The 20,135-nt window shown below is 42.2% G+C and overlaps 1 protein-coding gene across 9 annotated transcripts in view; it reads left to right on the top strand.

Annotated features, from left to right (window-relative positions):
• The window catches only part of TBC1D30 (TBC1 domain family member 30), an 84,311-nt gene that overhangs the window by 59,420 nt on the left and 4,756 nt on the right, over nt 1-20,135 (top strand). For 5 of the 9 annotated variants that reach the window (XM_072843132.1, XM_072843125.1, XM_072843123.1 and 2 more), the window contains 6 exons: nt 1,427-1,595; nt 5,826-5,931; nt 12,830-12,942; nt 14,624-14,763; nt 17,560-17,766; nt 17,957-18,016. In XM_072843132.1, the coding sequence (XP_072699233.1) occupies nt 1,427-1,595; nt 5,826-5,931; nt 12,830-12,942; nt 14,624-14,763; nt 17,560-17,766; nt 17,957-18,016 (795 nt within the window). The remainder of the gene's footprint in view (nt 1-1,426; nt 1,596-5,825; nt 5,932-12,829; nt 12,943-14,623; nt 14,764-17,559; nt 17,767-17,956; nt 18,017-20,135) is intronic. The other 4 variants (XM_072843128.1, XM_072843124.1, XM_072843130.1 and 1 more) reach the window with 1 other exon arrangement.

The raw sequence follows: 20,135 nt of genomic DNA on the forward strand, positions 1-20,135 counted from the left end.
TGGAAATTCTAGTGACACCTGGGAGTCTCTCAGCATTTCCTTCTGAGCCATTTGAATAATCTCATGTAATTTGGCTGCAGAGTATAATTATGCACCTGCGTGGATTTCATAATGCTTCCAGATAGACTGCCTTGCCTGTCCCATGTCAGACATCCTTTCCTGGGCTCCATGTTTTCCTCCAAACGTCCTGCACTTGCCTATCAGCACTGCCCACAGATTCTAAGTCTCTGAGCAAAGATGCTCCTTTGTTCTCGGGTAAGAAGAGAGAACGAGTGCAGGAGAATAATAGATCTCTTTTTGCTTATCCATGGGTAAATGCATAGCCTGACAAACTTGGAGGAAGGATCAGTTTAAATATCTCCATTTTTATGTTTCATAGAATACATACTTAATGCCATCATAGGAAGAAGGAGAGAGCTCCGTGTTTACCGTGAATTCGGAAACCTCAGTGTGAGCTGTATATATAGTTTATTTCAAAATATTTTAAAATTTCATGTTGCTTAGTCTCCACATACTTTGGGATTTTCCAGCTCTCTTTCTGTTACTGATGTCTAGTTTAATTCCACTGTGGTCTGAGAGCTGTGCATAATTTAAGAAGCAGACAAGTAATCTCTTAATGAGCAATGTTTTTATCAGCGGCATTTGAATGAAGTAGGCTTTCCGAGGTTTTGAAAATTGAATTCTGCTTTTAAGAGGCTAAAATCCTTTCTTTTTCTCCCTTTTTTGGTGAGAACATTCTCCTTAATTTTCAATACTCCACAATAGGTAGAGCCTAATTAAGTTCTAGGATAAGATTTCTGAAATATCAGGGCACCTGGGTGGCTCAGTCAGTTAAGCGTCTGCTTTTGGGTCAGGTCATGATCCCAGGGACTCCTGGAATGGAGCCTGCTTCTCCCTCTCTCTCTGCCATGTCTGCTGCTTGTGCTCTCTTTGTCTCTCTGTGTGTCAAATAAATAGAATCTTCAAAAAAATTCCTGAAATAACCATAAAGAATTTGTGAAGGTCATCTTATTGAGATCTTATCAAACATACCTTTGTCCTTCCAAAAAGAGGAAGGAGCAAAGGGGTGGGGGGTAGGGGGAAGAACCAGACTTTAAAGATATAAAGAAATAAGTCAGGAAGTGTATTTGGTGGACATGGAAAATTGAACAAGGGTATTTTTTTTTAAATGATTTTTTTAAATTTTTATTTACTTATGATAGTCACAGAGAGAGAGAGAGAGAGAGAGAGAGAGAGAGAAAGAGAGGCAGAAACATAGGCAGAGGGAGAAGCAGGCTCCATGCACTGAGAGCCCGACGTGGGATTTGATCCTGGGTCTCCAAGATCGCGCCCTGGGCCAAAGGCAGGCGCCAAACCGCTGCGCCACCCAGGGATCCCAAGGGTATTTTTATATATTGCAAAGCACAGAGTGTTTGTTTTATTTCAGGTGGATACGAGCCCCCACTTACGAACGTCTTCACGATGCAGTGGTTTCTGACTCTCTTTGCCACCTGCCTCCCTAACCATACAGTCTTAAAGATCTGGGATTCAGTCTTTTTTGAAGGTTCGGAAATCATCTTAAGAGTGTCGCTGGCCATCTGGGCAAAATTGGGAGAGTAAGTGATTTCCCCATTTTTTTCTGTTTTGAGGTATGGGGGGCCTTAAGCCATGTTGTGCTCTAATGTGGAAAGCATCTATATTTAAGCATGAGCAAAAGAGAAAGTTGGGAACTTTGTTGAATTGCTCTAGCTTCCTGAAATCTCAGTTGGCTGATTCTTGATGGCTGGGGGAGGGGGCAATAGAATCTCTGTTGGGGAAGGGGGCCGGCTTTTCCATGGCTGTAGATCTCCTCCCCCGTGCTAGTGTCCTGGCTGGTTTACTCTTTGCAGCCTCTCCCTGGACTCTAATTGGGAAGAGGGGCAGGGAGAGAAACTTAGAAGAGGAAGATTGGGAGAGGGGTAGTTGGGTTTGTTGGTTAACATTCACAATTCGGATGATTTCTGAATCCTTAGTATTTATTTAGTTCTACTCTTCAGGGTCATGATAAAATGAAATGAGATAATATGTATAAGGTATCTCTGTGGTACTTAGTACATAGTCAATAGCAGAACACATAGGGGGCACCCGACTGGCTCAGTCCCTGGAACCTGCGACTTTTGAGGTCAGGGTCGTGAGTTCAAGCCCCTCTTTGGATGTGGAGCCTACTTAAAAAAAAAAAAAAAAAAAAAAGAACACATGGAACTTCTTTCCTTTCACCAAGAATTAATTCTGTGATGAAATCTGTTACCCCCAAACGTATTACCGTATAGATGTTCCTTACGTTTGTTACTGGTAGCAGGACTGTGAAAAGGAGCGTATTTTCACCCATCTCTAATTTATTATGACTGTTATGTTAAAATTCTACGTTCTGGGTAATGGAAGGAATATTAGGATGAAATTGTTAGAGTTGAGACGCAGAGAAGTTTTTAACGTTTCTTTCCTAGAGCTATAAATGACTTGAGTGGGTACTCATAGACAACATGTCAGAAAACCAATAAATCTCTGCCAGTGTTTTGTTTCAAAAACCTTTTAAGTAGCCTTTTTATTTATGATAAGTTGTTTCCTGGGAGATTTGCCACATTTCATACTTTTTTTTTTTTTTTCCAAGATCCACCAACTCTCGATTTAGGGATTTAGAAAGATCATTATTGTGTATAAGTGTTTTTAAACATCACATAGCTGTCTCCTTTGCTTTTGTTTTATGGTACACTGCTTTTCAGCTGGGCAAATAAGTGAGTCCGCTGGGGATTTGGTGCACCGTTTACTTATCTTTTCATTTCTCCCCAATATCTATATCTTTCTGCAGCCCTGTATTTCCAACCTATTCTATGCCTGACGCTCTTTGAACTTTGATAGTTTCTCTGGGTGGGAGAGTCCAGTTACCGGTATAACTAGTTCATGGGATTTAAGTGTAGCACTTTACTGTGGGCTGAGTTAGTTATAGTCACCTTTGTGTTAGTGCTTAGTTACGGGGCAGGAGGAACAGAAGAGATTCTGGTTTTACTCCCACCTATCCAGTATGTGTAGGATCAGGATTTATCCGTCTGGTCTTTTCCGAGATTCCGCACTGTGAACCAGCGTAGCTCTCAGCACTCGAGATGTGAAACTAATTCATTTAGTCCTTATCCGGCATCATGTTATGTCGGTACTGTTCTCATCCCCATTTTACAGATGTGGGAACTGAGCCACAGAGAAGTTAAGTGAATTGCCCAATGTCACTCAGTAAGTATGTGGAGGGGCCTGATTTTGAACCCAGGAATCCTAGCTCTGGAATCTGTACTTTTAATTTTATTTATTTTTATTTTTCAAAAAAGATTTAGTTATTTATTCATGAGAGACACACAGAAAGAGGCACAGACAGAGGCAGAGGGAGAAGCAGGCTCCTCAAAGGGAGCTGGATACAGATCCCAGGATCACACCCTGAGCTGAAGGCAGATGCTCAACTGCTGAGCCACCCAGGCGTCCCTTTTTTTTTTTTTAATTTAAGATTTTTAAGTAATCTCCACAACTAACATGAGGCTTGAACTCACAATCCCGAGATTCAGAGCCACGTGCTCTACAGTCTGAGCCAGCCAGGCGCCCCTAGAATCTGCACTTTTAATAATGTGAATCTCCTGGTACTAAGTATGTATTTATGAAGTTCAGGGGATATAGGAGTCACACTTGGTAGGATTTTAAATGTTTCCGAGTCCTTGCTCAGTGTACTTGTACATTTTGGGGGCATGCCACTTGTTAAGCGAAAGGCAGGTGCCTACAGTGCCGTCATTATGTCAGGCAGCTTAAACACATGGTCTCATTCAGGTCTCTGCATAAGCCTGGGAAGTAGGTAGGATTATTCTCCCTGCCTTTTCAAGTGAGAAAGCTCCCCCAGGAGAGTTAATTAACTAGTTCATGGTCACATAGCTCATTAGTTGCAGAGCTGGGACTTAATCCTGAACTTTGGGACTCCAGTGCCTGTATGCTTCCCCACAAACTTTCCACTGGAAAAATCATAAACCACAGCTCCATGGGACCTCTCCGTTCACCCTTAACTCCTGCAACCTGGCATTTCTTCTTCTCACTCACCCAGGGTGCTTTGGGAGTACGTGAGCCGTGGACTCTCAGCTCAGCTTCACTGGCGTCTCTTAGGTTTCCGTTCCTCTCTGGTGCTGGCCTTTGGCTTGCTCCCTTGTTCCTCATCCTGGTCTCATGCAGTATTTCTTCCCTGGTCTCCCCATCATACCCTGCGCTCCCCACGCTACCCCTGGCCAGCCTTGCCGAGGGCACATCTGTTCCCACGCTCCTTGTTAAGTGCCTTTCGGTGACTCTTGCCCGGAAGAGGCTCAGGTGGCACAGGACCCGTTGGCATCTGTCTGCAGCTCAGCACCCTCAGTGCTCGCTGTTGCCCTTGGCCATGCAGGCCTCCTGGGCAGCTTTGGTTGTGTGGAGCTCCTTGCAGGGCCTGGGAAGGGCCTGCCGTCTCCTGCATCCATGTCTTTGGAAAGCTTTTTCTTCCTTGTCAACCCGGAGAATATTTTTCAGAACTCCTCTGAAGCATTATTTCCCCTCCTCGCCCTCCAGGGTAAACTTAACCACTTTTTCAATTATGCCCGCGTGCTACTCCGTAATTTTGTAATAACACTTCAGCAGTCTATTTCATTTAATGGCACTGGGACTGAAGAGCACTCCAGAACCTGAAGTTTTTCCATCATCGTATTTGTTTTGGATGGCCCTTTGGAAATTCCCCAACATTAGTGTATGTCAAAATGTTGGTCTTATGGTTGGGGAGGCAAATACAATTATCCCACTTTACAAAGACTGTTGTAATAGGTAAAACCAATACACAGCGCTTTTCTTTCTTTCTTTCTTTCTTTCTTTCTTTCTTTCTTTCTTTCTTTCTTTCTTCTCTTCTCTTCTCTTCTCTTCTCTTCTCTTCTCTTCTCTTCTCTTCTCTTCTCTTCTCTTCTCTTTTTTCATTTTTCCGTGCAAAAAACGTTTTATTAAAACACAGGGGCAGGACCTGTGGGCAGAAAGAGCTGCCCACGGTCCTCTTTGCTTTAGATTATTCCCCTTTTTCCCCCCTCTAGAAGAAGGATGAAAGTCTAACCTGCCTTATAGGTTGCCAGGTGACAGATTCTTTATTTACATGCAGAACCAAATGCAAGAAGCAGGGCGTTATCTCCAGCTGGCTGCAGTGCCCCGAGAAGAACTGAAAATTTTCTGCCTGTGAAAACATCCTGTGGATGATGAAATATGCAGAAAAGTTCTTGTTCTTGTATTTTTCATCTTTCACTTCTCCTGTGATTTGGTCCCAGTCTACCAATAAGATCACCATTTGCAGATTAAGAGCCCCAGATTCCCTACAGGGGGTAATTGTTCTTCAGTACCCAATTTTGTGGTTATTAGTTCTGATCAGTGGTGGGCATTCTGATGTGTAGACTGTGTCACATGAAAATAATAAAGATGCTGCAGGTGGAGCTATGAAGCTGGGGGGCAGATGGGAAAGACGAGAACACATCCTGTAATAAGTACCTCTAAGTTGACTTTGGTGTTTTTTTTTTTTTTTTCCAGACTGTGTACCAGGATTGTGGTTTAAAAAAAAAAAAGTTAGCAAGATGGGTTTATTTGGGAATAGTAGAGAGAGAATTGTAAGCCAGGACATGCAAACTATGACAAAGCCATGGGCAAGTCCTAGGATTGTGATTTTTGTTGATTGCTAACTCAATCGATAGGATGGCAAGAGGCAACACATCTGTTGCCCCTGCGGTCTATACCTGATAAACAGCATGGAGGTTGTAAACATTTTCTTCTGTCCTTTCTTTGTCTAGGCAGATAGAATGCTGTGAGACAGCAGATGAATTCTACAGCACCATGGGGCGCCTTACCCAGGAGATGCTAGAGAATGACCTTCTGGAAAGCCATGAACTCATGCAGGTTAGTGGGCAGCTTGGCCTCACTTCAGGGAACCCAGGGAAGTATGTTTGGCCAGCTCTCAGATTTAGTTTTTCACTTGACCAAGAACCTATGTATAATTTGATCAGAATCTCACTATATCACAGGAGGAAAGAAAAAATAAATGGGTAATGGATGTTTGTTATGCTTCCATTCAAGCTGTGTTGCTTTAAAGTCCAACCTCCAAACTCCCCACCCCCCACCCCATGTTACCAGGTACTTCTTCTGAATCTGATTTTTTTTTAAGATTTATTTATTTGAAAAAAAAAAGATTTATTTATTTGAGAGAGAGAAAGAGGAGAGAGAATGAATGAGGAGGCAGAGGAGGGACAGAGGGTGAGAATCCTCAAGTAGATTCCCCGCTGAGCAGGGAGCCCGACTCAGGTCTTCATCCCAGGACCCTGAGATAGAACTTGAGCTGAAATCCAGAGTTGGACCTTCAACCAACTGAGCCACTCAGGCACCACTGAATTTGATTTTTAACCTTTGTCAAGGGATATTTGTGAGGTAACATCATTATTTTGAGGGAGAAATTATTGAGGATTAAAGGAAGTTATTTCAATCAGCATTTGGTTTATTTGTTTTACCCATATTTCCTACTCATGTTATTGTGTATTAATCATAAGTTTCAATATGAAAGACTTGAAGGGTTTTGTCATTTTCTGGCTGGTTATTGTATCTCAATTTCATATTCACAGAGGCATTAAAATTGATAGTGAGTATAGGAAAGATAGCAAATTTGTAAACATTCTTTCTCCCATGAGGTTCTGTAATATGATTTTACCCTTATTTCCCTCTGATGCTTCTCACTACTGCTTCCCTTCCTGGTTGCTCCTCTTGCCCACCAACTAGCTGTAGGTCTTGTCTAAGGTTGGCTTTGGGCCATATGTCTTTCTGTGTGATTTCTCTCCCCTTTTGCCAGTTTCAGCTTTTACCCTTATATTGGGTTCCATGCATGAGGTCATGCTTGGGTCCAGTCAACAGATTGGAAAATGAGAACTCAGACCCTGACATAGGGCTTGAGAAGCCGGGACCCTCTAGTCCTTTGCTCATTTCCTGGAGCCTCCAGCTCCTTCTCAGAATCCCTTATTTTTTAGCAGACAGCTGCCTGACTTACTGAGAATGCTGACCACCTGATAGAACTTCCCTGAACATTTGTAATTTTTAACTTTTCTTTACATTCTCATCTCTTCTTCCTTCTTTCCTGTCTGAGAGGAGGAAGGGTTCGGAGGGAAGTATCTTTAATTGAACATGGCTCTGTGAGCGATGTCCATGCTTGGCATATTCCACGTATGAGATCCTTTACATCCCGCAGAACTGGCAGATTCATATGCCCAAGGCAGGACTCAGGGTCTAGGTATTGACTCTTCTCCCTCCCTCACGAAACTTCAATGGCTACCCACTGTCTACAAAACAAAGCATGGATTCCTCAGTTTAGCATCCAGTGCTCTTGACTGTCTGGTGCTAACCTATCTTTTCAGCCATGGTTGCTTCCTTTTGTACCCTTGACTTAATTCTAGTCAACTCAAGCTGTCTTCAGGGCTCCCAGAAATCCCTAGGCATATGCCTTCTCTGCACCTATGCCTCCTCCGCACCTGTGCCTCTGCTGCACCTGTGCCCCTTCTGTCCCTGTGCCTCCTCCACACCAGTGCCCCCCTCTGCACCTGTGCCTCCGCTGCACCTGTGCCCCTTCTGTCCCTGTGCCTCCTCCACACCAGTGCCCCCTTCACACCTGTGCCCCCTCCACACCTGTGTCCCCTTTGCTCAGTCTTTTCCTTCTTCCTTCACATGTTTACAGCCTGCCACCTCCTGGAAAGTTCCAGTTCAGATGTCATCTTTGTGGAACATAATCTGAGAGTCTCAACTAAAGTCATCTCCCATTTCTCTGAATCACCGGGGCATTGTCTTTGTACATCTCTCGTGAGCCTTCATCACATTCTACTTGACTGAAGACCATCTTATTTCCATAGTGATATTTTTAAGCTCCTTGAGGACAGGGACTGTGCTTTGCTCATACATACTTAGCACTTTGCCTTTTGCTAGAGCTGCTCAATAAATTTATTACTTTATTAAGCAAACACTTGTTGGGAGTCTGCAATTAGTTCCCTATTTCTCTTTTTCAATAAATGTTTGCTGAATTAAATGACACTCACAGATGGTGGCCCTCCTTCTAGATTCCCTCTGGGCTAATGTGATCGGCATTTTGCTGTCAGAGTGATGGTCCACACTGGGTGGGTCATCTCCTTGTTCCTCGGCACGCCTTCAGTGCTTCCTTGTTAATAACTGCACTAACTAAAATGCTTCATCCTAGTTTTCTAAGCCTTATATTAACTTCTCCAAATATTCTTGAGCATTTCTATCTGTCAGAAGGCTTCCTTGAGGAAAATAACATCTGGTTTTACCTTTAAGGGTGGCATTGGTCGGGCTCTGTGTGGGTGTGTGTGATGTGTGTGGATACATGCACATGTGAGATTGTGTATGTTGGAGGCAGTGGTGCAGAGCAGGAAGGGGTTCGTGGTTGAGGGAGTCCATGAGCAAAGGCCCAGCAGTGGAAAACTTTGGGGTGTGTGAAGGAACCTACAAGGAGCTTGGTATCTGGGGTGGGTGGGGAAGACCACAACCCATGGTAAGGATCGTACTTGACCTTTCAGGTTAGTGGTTGGGAAATCGTGCTTGCTGGAATTCTAGGGAGGCTGTGGAGGCTGTGGAGCCTGTGGAAAGGGGAAAAGAAGACCCGAATGGTCCTAAGAAGAGAGGGAAGATGATCTGAGTTGTGGCTGCTGTCAGATACAGGCAGGGGCAGCTCTGTGAAGGGGGCAAGTCTGACAGCAGGAGCCCGGGAGAGGCCGTGAAGGGTAGAAAGGTTGGAACAGAGACGATATTTAGAAGGTGAAATCAATAGGACGTGGGCATGGGAATAGATACGGGGGAAGAAGAAAGGAGAAAGAAATGGGGAGACAAAGGCAACCGACAAGTCTCTGGCTTAGGAAGGAGAGCTGAGTTCACGGCGGGGAGGGAGATGGGTTCGTATGGAGACAGGTTGCATTGGAGATACATTCTGGCCGCCCTGTGTGTCACCTCTCCAAGATGTTCCCCACCACCACACAGCTGGAACCTCCAGCATGGGTCACCCATGGGCTGTCCCTTCCCTCCCCCATCCCCCCCGCAACCTCCTTCGTCTCAGCCCTCAGCGAGGCCTCCTCTGTGTTCCTTCTGCGATCCAGAGTTTCAACAACCGACACAATGCTAATTGTAGACAGTTTTACATTATTTGGTATTTTTTCAAGTATGTTAATCTTAATTGTCTAATGAAGTGGTAAGTTCCCTAATGACAGGGGCCTCATTCTACTCAGCATCCTCATAACACCTAGAGTGCTATGAAGAACACACCTTTGCTCAGTGAATACACGGACTCATAGAATAGGAGAACTCAAGGCAGTGGTTTTCAAACCTGAGGAAACCTCCCAGGAGTGTGGTAGAATGCAGACATTTAGCCCAGGGGTGGTTCAGATGCAGGTGGTTTTTTAAACAACACTTAGGGAAACACTGGCTTAAAAGAAGCTTAAAGGGGCACCTGGGGGGGCTCAGGTAAGGTGTCTGCCTGAGGCTCAGGTCATGATGTCAGGGTCCTAGGTTGAGCCCTGCCTCGGGCTCCCTGCTCAGTGGGGAGTCTGCTTCTCCCTCTCCCTCTGCCCCTCCCCTGCTCGTTCTCTCTCTCTCTCTCAAATAAATAAATAAGATCTTTTTAAAAAAATAAAAGAAGCTTAAAGATCAACCCAATTCTATCACTTGACAGAGGGTGAGTGTGTGGCGTTTCTTCGATTGTCTAGGAGCAGACCCAGGACTGGGAGCCAGTCCGCTACTCCCCTACCGCCCCATACACAGCGTCTACCTTACTCAAAACATGCCTCTCTCAAAGCTGAAATCCCCTTCAGAAAAATAAAGCAACATTTTATTTCACTTAAACGTTGCCAGAACAAATGAGAGATGTTGACACACACCATCTTTGTCCTATAGACATTTCCAGTCTTGGGTATTAGGAGAAAAGAGAACCACCTTGTTTCCCTGCTGTAAGAGAATCCTAGAGGGGAAAACGCAGGCTGCGGTTTGATTGATTAGATGCCATTTCAGTGGCTTTTCTTCTACTGAGGGAAACATCTGGGTGGAGATGAACTAAGCCTAATTTTGTTCAGCTTATGTTTTTTTTTGTAAAGCGTGTCACTAATGAAAAGAGAAATGGAATTTTTTTTTTCCCAGCAGTACCTAAATATAAATGTCTGTCTAAGCGTACGTTGGTAGTTTGGATCGTAAATTGACTTGCCGGTTTTCCTTGGCATCATAGAATGTTATGGAGAGAAATGGTGAATGTCATTTCAAGGCACTCTCTTTCCTGTATTCACTTTAAAAAAAAAAATTAATTCAGTGGCTGGGATCCAATTATGGTGGGCCATAAATCTGTCAGCAAACGTGAAATGGCTCCAGATGAAAAATGTGGGCTGCACGTAAGGTCTTCATCTTTGAGCCTGAAGACGTGGAAGGAGTCTGTCTTCCTGGTGGTCTTCCCCAGTTCTTTCAGTTCTGTGCCACACACAAAATAATCTGCTGGGTTTTTTCCTTCTGTAAATCACATCCCCCCCCTCTTTTTTTTTAAATTAGCAGTGGCTGCTTTAAAAAAATTGAAATGGTCTGGAAGAGTTTGGGAGGTTGCGGGTGAAATCATGTATAGAGATTTCAGTAAGACGTTTGACAGTCTCTCATGACTTCCTTGAGGGCAATAGAAAACTGGGGTGCTGCTATTAGAAGGGTTTGTAGGTGCTGGGGAAACCTACCCTGAAGTGCTCGTCAGTAATGATTGTTACCTGGGTGGGGGTGGGGGGAGAGCGCTCCTGTGCCATGATGTAGGATCTGCCCTTGGACTACTCACCTTTTTTTTTTTTTTTAATTTAAAGATGTATTTATTTATTTATTTGAGAGAGAGAGGGTATGTGGTGGTGGGGAGGGGCAGAGGGAGAGGGAGAGAGAGAATCCCAAGCAAACTGCTTGCTGAGCACAGAGCCTGGCACGGGGCTCGATCCCAGGACCCCTGAGGTCCTGACCTAGCTGAAACCAAGAGTTGGACACTCCACTGACTGAGCCACTCAGGCACCCTTGGACCGTTTTTACTTTTTTCCACCAGTGATGGCGTGGAAATGACAAGGATGTGGATGCTTGTCCAAAAGAAGGATAGTGTTTGATGAATTAGTGCTGTCAGGTGATTCATAATGTACCTTTCTGGGAATCTGTTGTAAATCTCTGATTTATGAAGTTGGAAACCTAGAGTAGAGCTTCTCAGGTGCTCTGAGGACTGCGGTGATGTGTGATGCACATCTTTGGCATTAACTTGCCTTCAGATGTAAGACCTTCGAATAAGTGAGTGAATATATGTGAAAAAGTAGTATAAACACATTGGTTTCAGGAGCACTGATTTCTTCTTTGAAGGACTAACTGAAAGTAAAGGATAAAGGAAGAAAGACCAAAAAAGCACCAATGGGGCCAGTTTTCTTTTCGGTCAGGTGTCTGAAGCTGAGTGGAAGCTTGAAGGAGCTTGCAGAGCTGGGACCAATTACTCTGGGGCAGGATGGGATGAAGTAGGCGCAGGATGTTCTTCCCATTCCTTCACACCCTTCATGAGGCTGGACAAGGAAATATTTTGGTAACTTTTTATAAAAACTGGCAAAAATAAAACACAAATGACTCTTTAGCTGGCTATCCTACTAATTGTCTTCAGTGAGACGTCTTACTTCATTTATAAGGAATTTTGCAATTCCTAGCATTACTAATTTCCTCTTTTAAGCTTGATCCAAATGGTAGGGGTTTCTTTTTTAAAATTATCACGGTATAGTTGACCTATAACATTGTTAGTTTTAGGTTAATGGCTTCCTGGGAGACATGAAATAAAGTCTGATTAATATACATTTTCTGGTGAATGAGTAGTTGAAGCATTGAAGATGTATGTTCGGAGCAGTTACATGTTAGTAAAATTAAGAGAACGCACTGAATTACTTTCCTCCTGCTGATAAGTGATATATAATTTTGAAATTCTGGAGGAAGCACAGGTGCTTTTCCCATTTTTATTTATAGATTTTTAACAGCCTATGCTTTACACCCTGTCACTTTTTTTTTCTTTAAAAATAACAGCTAACAATTTTCACCTAGAACTCATTCACAGACATTTGAAAAGGTGGTATCTTTGGAGAAAGCATGCAGGTGATCATAAGATCATCCACTAGACTTAATTTTGTCCAGAGGCTGACATTAAATGTCTATAAAAATCATCAAAGCTTTGAAACAAATAAGCCCTACATATGAAGATCATGGATGCGTACTTTGTTAAAGAAGTAATAGGGAGGGGGCGCCTGAGTGGCTCAGATGGTTAGATCTCAGATCAAGGCATCTGACTCTTGATCCCAGCTCAGGTCTTGATCTTGGGGTTGTGAGTTCAGGCCCTGTATTGGGCTCCATGCCCAGCTTACAAAACAAAAACAAAAACAAAAACAAAAACAAAAACAAAACAAAACAAGTAATAGGAACTGTGAATTTCTGAATTAACCCACCTGTCACTTGGGCTGGGTGGAAGTCAGACTGCCCCCACCTGCCACCCATGTTCACCACCTGGAATGCCCAGCACAGCTGGATTGATTTGAGGACTCAGCATTGTGTTTATCAATATTCTTTTGTCTTTGTCTAAAGCAGGTATTGAAGTAGAATCTCCACCTGCTGTGTGAGGAGCAGAATCTACCTCTTCAAATCCAAATCATAAAACTTTAATGTTTTTTCAGGATTGATAAAAGCTGCTTAAAGCCACCATTTCAGACTTGGAATTTTTGCTTTTGTTTTTCAGACTGTTTATTCTATGGCTCCATTCCCTTTCCCACAATTGGCAGAGTTGAGGGAAAAATACACCTACAACATTACACCATTCCCAGCCACAGTTAAACCCACCTCAGTTTCTGGGTAAGGTCTTTCCTCCTCGCCCCCTTTCTTGTTTTCATGATAGAAGACTTAGTATTTTAATGTGTTATTGTAACTTCATATTTGTTAAGCCCCAGATCTATATAGTCGAAGTATTTTGGCACTTAAAATCTGAATGTCTCTTTTCCCCCAAATTTTGATTAAGATTCAAGATAGAGATTTTTAAAACTGTTCTTTCCAAAGCAGATTGGGACATAAACTGAAGGAATATTTAGGAACCCTACAACTTATTTAAAAATACCAAATACTAAACATTTTAATAATTAAAATAGTGTAGGACAGGTGCATGAAGAGACAGACGAGCTACTTTAAAATGTAAAGATGGAAGTTGACAAATACATATATATTTAATATATGTAAATATATAAACATTTTATATATATTGGTATATATAATATATATATATATTTGTGTATATACACACACACACACACACACACACACACACACATATACCTATATGTATATATAGGAATTTAGTGTTTGAAAACTTATCAAGTTCTGGGCTCCAGGGACCTGAACTGCAGAAGTACCAAAATATCAAATCAATAGTGAAAAATGTATTTAAGTGGAAAAAAAAGAAATAATAAAATTAGCAGAAGAAAATGTAGAAGAATATTTTTAGTTCTTTGGAACCGGGAAGGCCTTAATAACTGACTCAAAAACACTACGGAAAAAGTTAAGTACTTTAAAAAATAATTTTCTGCATGACTAAGAACAGAACAAAACAAAACCTCCACAAGCAGGCACAAAAATATTCGTGAAAAAATATTTGTAATTGATAATCTCTCATACATAAAGTTCCTAGAAATCAGTAAGAAAATGGCCACCCAACTGAAAAAATGATGAAAGAATGGCAATGGATAGTTTACATAAGAGGCAGCATCACTTATTTCAAGAGAAATGTAGCTTAAAACTAGATGAGACTTTTTTTTTATCTGTCAGATTGATAAAAGTTCAAAAGGTTGACATGCACTCTGTTGATGAAGTTAGAGGGAAACACTCTTGCACGTTGCTGGTTGGAGGTTAATTATTACAATATTTGTGGCAGGCAATTTGGCAGTATTTCCTCAGATTACTAGTCCATATATCCTTTGACCCAGCATTTTACCTTTATGGCTTATCCCACAAATATATTTGTACACTTGCAAAACACAGTATCTATAAGGTTATTTATTGCAGCATTGCTTATAATAGCAGATGAGTGGAAACCACTCAGGTGTACATCATTAGCAGCCTGGTTTCCAACATGGGTTATATGCATACAGTGTAGCACAGCGATAAAAACAGGATGAAGCAGCTCTCTGTGTGAATGTGGAGATTTTTAGGTAAATAGATGCGCAGCGCAGAAGAGTGTATACAGTATGCTACTATTTATCCAATAAAAGAAAAATAAGACTGTATAGTTATATTTGCTTACCTATGCATAAAGAAATTGAAGAACACATCAGAAATTAGTAACAGTGGTCAGCTTTGGGAATTAGATGGGTCAAGGGCAGAAGTTGGACAGGGATAGGAGAGAGGCTTTCTATATATGTTATGTTTACAGTTATACGTAAAAAGTAAGTTTATGTCATTTAAACCATGTGACTATCATTTATGTGTTTAAAAACCACTACTATTTTCTTTGAATATTTCCTTTTCTTCTTTTATGTTTTCCAAGACGACATGGTAGGGTCAGAGACAGTGATGAGGAGAATGACCCAGACGATGAAGACACTGTCGCTAATGCAGTGGGGTGTCTTGGACCTTTCAGTGGGCTCCTGGCACCTGAACTGCAGAAGTACCAAAAGCAAGTTAAAGGTAAAGAGGTGGCTTTCTATTTAGGTGATCTCTGTGCATTGATTCACTCTGGCAAAGGTGTTATTATTTTGTCCCATAAATGCCTATTATTTCCCGACCTGATTACCGGTATTAAACGTCTTTATTAAAAGTGTCTTCTCTGTTACTTTAGCTTTTTAAAAAACTTAATTAAATTCATTATTTTTAGAAAAGATTTTATTTATTTATTTGAGAGAGAGAGAGAGAGAGAGAGAGAGAGAGAGAGATATGGAGATAGCGACCGAGAGAGCACAAGCAAGGAGGAGAGGGAGAAGTAGGTTCCTCACTGAGCAGGGAGCCTGATGTGGGCCTTGATCCCGGACATTGGGATCATGACCTGAGCTGAAGGCAGATGCCTAACTGACTGAGTCACCCAGGCACCCTTTTTTAAAAAACAATTTATTTAATTTATTATTGAGAGAGAGATAGAAAGTGCACGCATATGGGGGCAGAAGGAGAGAGAAAACCAAGCAGACTCCTTGCTGAATGTGGAGCCCAAGGTGGGGCTTGATCTCATGACCCTGAGATCATGACCTGAGCCGAAATCAAAAGTCAGTCACTTAACCAACTGAGCCACCCAGGTGCCCCTCCTTTATCATTTAGTAGGATCTCTCTGTTAGGTGCTGCATACATCATACGTATTTCTTTTTCATTCTGCTATCTTTTGCCCCAGTTTATCTGATTCCATTTTGTATGTTCAGTTCTTTAGCTCAGAACCTGGCATGCAGTGGATGCTTCCTACATTCTGTTGGAGTTGAATTGATATGGACTTGCTTCTTTTCCACTATGGAAATGTCCTCTGAAATATTATGATAGCCTTGACTTGTATTTGAGTGATTAAAAACTCATTATCTCATAAGACATTCGGCTGGGTCCTTCTGCGTAGCCCATGGTTTCTAGTTGTGAAGAGATAATCTCCACCTACCAGTTCTTTTAGTGGTCCATTTGAACAAAGTAGAACAAATCTACTCCCTCTTCTATTGGAAGTCTCTTCCCATCTTTGAGAACAGCCATCATGTCCCCCCAAATCCTTCTCTGTGGTCCAAGTTGAGGATTTTTCAAAAGATGTGACTTCCAGAACTTTGAATATCCTGTATATTCACCTTTTAATGCCTTGTCGTTTGGTAGTGTCCTTCTTAAGGTGTGTGCTTTGAACTGGATGCTATGCTACATTTGTTCTTTTCTTGTGGAGAATGGACTTCCTGTGGTCTGGGCACCATCGATGTAATGAACTCTTTTGAAGCAGTTCATGGTTCTCCCACTATGTTCTTTCCTATCTGGGGTGGCGGTTCCTCCTCTAGGACATCTGCTTTGCTTCTTCTAGTTTGAAGACCATTCTCCTTGGTGAAAGAGGACAAGGACAGAAGATATCAGGTCCTTCTTTGTTCTCTCTGCCCTCCACTAAGTTCATACCACCTTCTCAGAGTCGTGGGGCTATCTTCTCAGTTTTGTTATGTTTAGAAGGTTTATTTTTGCTTGTTTGGCTGTTTCCCTCCCCCACCCCTCCCCACCCCCGCTCAGTTGTGAGTAGTTTTTGGTAGTCTTTTCCTCAAACCTCAGCTTGTTTAAATGGTTTTGGTTCAAACGTGGTTTTGTGTGTATGTCCTTGCTATGTACTCTCCTCTCATCTTTTTAAATGACTTAAAAGATCTAAACTCAGCAAGAGTCCTGTTGATTTTGTAATGCCCTCCACCCCTTCTCTTTGTTGCCAGAATTTCAGCTTTTGGTGTGTAGCCATGAAATCAATACATATTTTAACTCTAAAATTTTTCCGCCTGCATTTCTGGAGTCTAGGTATATGCCCCCTCCTTTTTTTCCTTCTGTTTTCTGTCTGTGTAGTAACGTGCTTCAGGATGATAGGATCACTTTTTCCTAAGTTTTAGAGCTAGTCTTTTTTGTCAGTTTAGAGTAAATAAAGATTAGCAGGTCACGTTTGAAATTTTTTTCTCCTTGAAAAAGGTGTTCAGTAGAAAAGGAAGTAAATTTATCTGATGTTTAGGCTTTATCTGAATAACACTTTTAGTAGATGTTAGGATAGTTAAAATCCCCCATTAAACATTTTTAAAAAGCTTGTTCCCAGGCCACTATTATACACTGTGCTAGAAAAGCCTGTGCAGTATGTGTGTATGCTCTCACACAGTGGCTTATTTCTGGTTCTTAGATGTAAGCTCGATTTTATTTAAGGGACGAATCTCCTAGCTGTAGGTGTCAGAAGCAGAAACTACAGCAGACAAAAACACATGTAGTAGACGTGGGAAATGTTTGTTGGATGAAAAAAAAATTCATTGTTAGAGATGCAGGGATCCCAAGTTCTGATAATTTTATAGAATGTGTTGCTATTTTTAACTTAAGAAAAACTCACTTTTAATCACAGACTAAAATCCTCATGCCGTTATATGCAAACCTCTAAACTGACTTTAGACTTTTGGAGTTCTGTTTTCCTAAGGGAATTTTAGAAAGTGGCAGGGACTTTTATGTGGAAAGAGTTGATCTTCGGTGTCTATAATGAACAAAGTGGTAACAAAATCAAACAGGGAACCCACCTAGCTCATTTCAGACCCACAGTTAGGCTAGTAAGAAAATGCAGAAATTTTTTTCAGGGCCGAAGAAAAACATGTACAAGACAAATTGTAGCTTTTTTTTTTTTTTTTTTTTTTTTTTGTGGTTAGAATTCCAAGGAAATTAAGATACTACCACAGGGCCTGGTGTCATCAGTTCTCATTTAGTGCCTTTCTCCTCCATGACACTGTGTCCTTATGTCTCTCCCCTTGAGTGCAGAACCGAATGAAGAGCAGAGCCTACGGGCTAATAACATCGCGGAGCTGAGTCCAGGAGCAATCAATTCCTGCCGAAGTGAATACCACGCAGCTTTTAACAGCATGATGATGGAACGCATGACCACGGATATCAACGCACTAAAGCGGCAGTATTCTCGGATTAAGAAGAAGCAGCAGCAGCAGGTGCATCAGGTGTATATCAGGGCAGGTAATGTGATTTTTTTTTTTTTCTAGGTAATGTGATTTTTTGAAACAGTTTTAACTCTGTCACCTTGTGAAAAAAAGAATGCGTATTCCTAGGATAGCCTCAGAATCGCAGCTCTCTGTAGCTCAGCATCCACAGACACAGCTGGCATGAGCTCATAGCGTCTTTAGCATCTCATTTTCTATTTTATCAGGCTCTACAGAAGAAAAAGACCATGGGTTCCTTTCAGGTACCAAGAACCAGGCAATCGATGGTATTAAACACATTTTCATTATGTGTGCTTGTGGAGAGGGGTTGGCAGATGATTAAAATGTTGCAAAAGCCATGCAGTCCTTGGACTTGAGACATTTTTGGAGCTATTACCTCCTGCACATATTCATCTGTGTGCCAGTCAAGTAAGCTGTCCACCAGTCATGTAGGTAGTAATACAACTGATAGTTGTGGTCAGAGAAGAAGGAAAAACCCATTCCTGCCTCGCTGATGGTTTAGAAGCGTCTTGGGGGTCTGCTGAGAAGAGCGTAATTGCAACACAGTTGGAAATGCTCTTTTCCAAGGACTGTCAAACCACCTTTTTCTTTTTCTCTTTAAATTCCGAAAATCCCAGTGAACAGTCTGCTTTTATTATTTAATACATGCTGATTTGGGGAGTGGTTTGGCTTGTGCTAAGTGAAATCCTAATGCAAATGATGCCTGCCCGGTATTAATCAAAATATGAAAGTTGACCTGTTTTTAAGAGGCTTGTGAGCATGTGACTGATCTTGCACAAAAACTGAACTTACCTTCCACTTAGAAGGGAGGAGTTGGCAACTTCCAAAGATTCGTACTTCAACCTGAATCACTAAAAAGGAAAACACAAAAGAAACAACTATAGCACTCAAAGTGTTGGCTCCTATGTATCCTCATTTTGTCCTTAAAGCAAATCTGTAAGGAGGGTAAGGATGGATTTTTTTTTTATATCCTTTTAAAAGATGAGGAAATGGTGACTCAGGAAGGCTTATTAGCAGGGTCATGTGGCTGTGGTGGGTGGCTAGGCCAGGGCTAGACCCCTGTGTTCTGATTCTTTGCATAGTCCCTTTTTTTAGCTGCATCATACACATCTGTGGGTGGGATGGTGAACAGGGGTATTGCCAGTGGGTATTAAATGAGCTCAATACCTTGTGCTCTAGTCAGGGGTCAGCAAACTGTGTGCCACAGGCCAAATCCTTCTAGCTGCCTGTTTTTGTAAAGAAAGTTTTATTGGAATCCAGGCATGCCCATTTATTTACATATTGTCTGACTGCTTTTGCACTACAATATCTAAAATATTTATAGTCAGGTATTTTATTTTTTTATTTACTTATTTTTACTTTAAAGATTTTTAAAATTTATTTATTCATGAGAGACACAGAGAGAGAGGCAGAGACATAGGGAGAGGGAGAAGCAGGCTCCATGCAGGGACCCCGATGTGGAACTCGGGACCCCGGGGTCCACGCTGTGAGCTGAAGGCAGATGTTCAACCTCTGAGCCACCCAGGCGTCCCCCAGTCAGGTCCTTTATAGGAAAAGTTTCCTGACTCTTGTCTAGATCACAGTTTATTTGGTTCTTTTTAGGGAGAGATTGCTTGCTCAATGGCAAAGTTCTAAAGCATTGCTTCTGAACTTCAGTGCACATGTAAATCACTTGGGGGATCTGTTAAAATGAAGAATCTGTGTCAGCAGGTTTGGGGTGGGGCTGAGATTATGCATTTCCAGCAAGCTCCCAGGTGATGCCAGTGCTGCTGGGTGGGGATCACACTTTGAGCAGCAAGCTTTTAGAGGTGATGGTAGATGATAGGATTAGCAGTGCTGGTGGGAGAGGTTGCACTTGACCTCAGCTTCTGAGAAGTAAAGGAAGGTGGTGAGGATGGCGGTTGAGGGACCAGCTTCCCAGGGTAGGGAGGACAGGAAGTCCTGGCCTTTTTTCTTTTTTTTTTTTTTTTAAAGATTTTATTTATTTATTCATGAGAGACACACACACACACACACACAGGCAGACAGAGAAACAGGCTCCATGCAAGGAGCCCGATGTGGGACTTGATCCCAGGACTGCAGGATCATGCCCTGGGCCGAAGGCAGATGCTCAACCGCTGAGCCACCCAAGTGTCCCAGTCCGGGCCTTTTGAACCTGATAGCTTCTGTTTTTATGGAGCTATTGGAGGAAAAGTGGTTTGCTTGGGAGTAAGTTAAGGGACTAAGGTGGGAGAGGGGAAACAATAATACAGATTTGAGCAAGTTATTGGATGGAAGAAGGAAAGAAGACGATTGTTCAGTGGCTTTGAGGACCCAACGAAATAGGAGTTAATGAATCTGGAGAGCTTTCTGTTCACATGTCTGTGTGATTTCCACCACCCCCCC

This window comes from Canis lupus, chromosome 11 (assembly GCF_048164855.1).
Source record: "Canis lupus baileyi chromosome 11, mCanLup2.hap1, whole genome shotgun sequence".
Taxonomy (NCBI): Eukaryota; Metazoa; Chordata; class Mammalia; order Carnivora; family Canidae; genus Canis; species Canis lupus.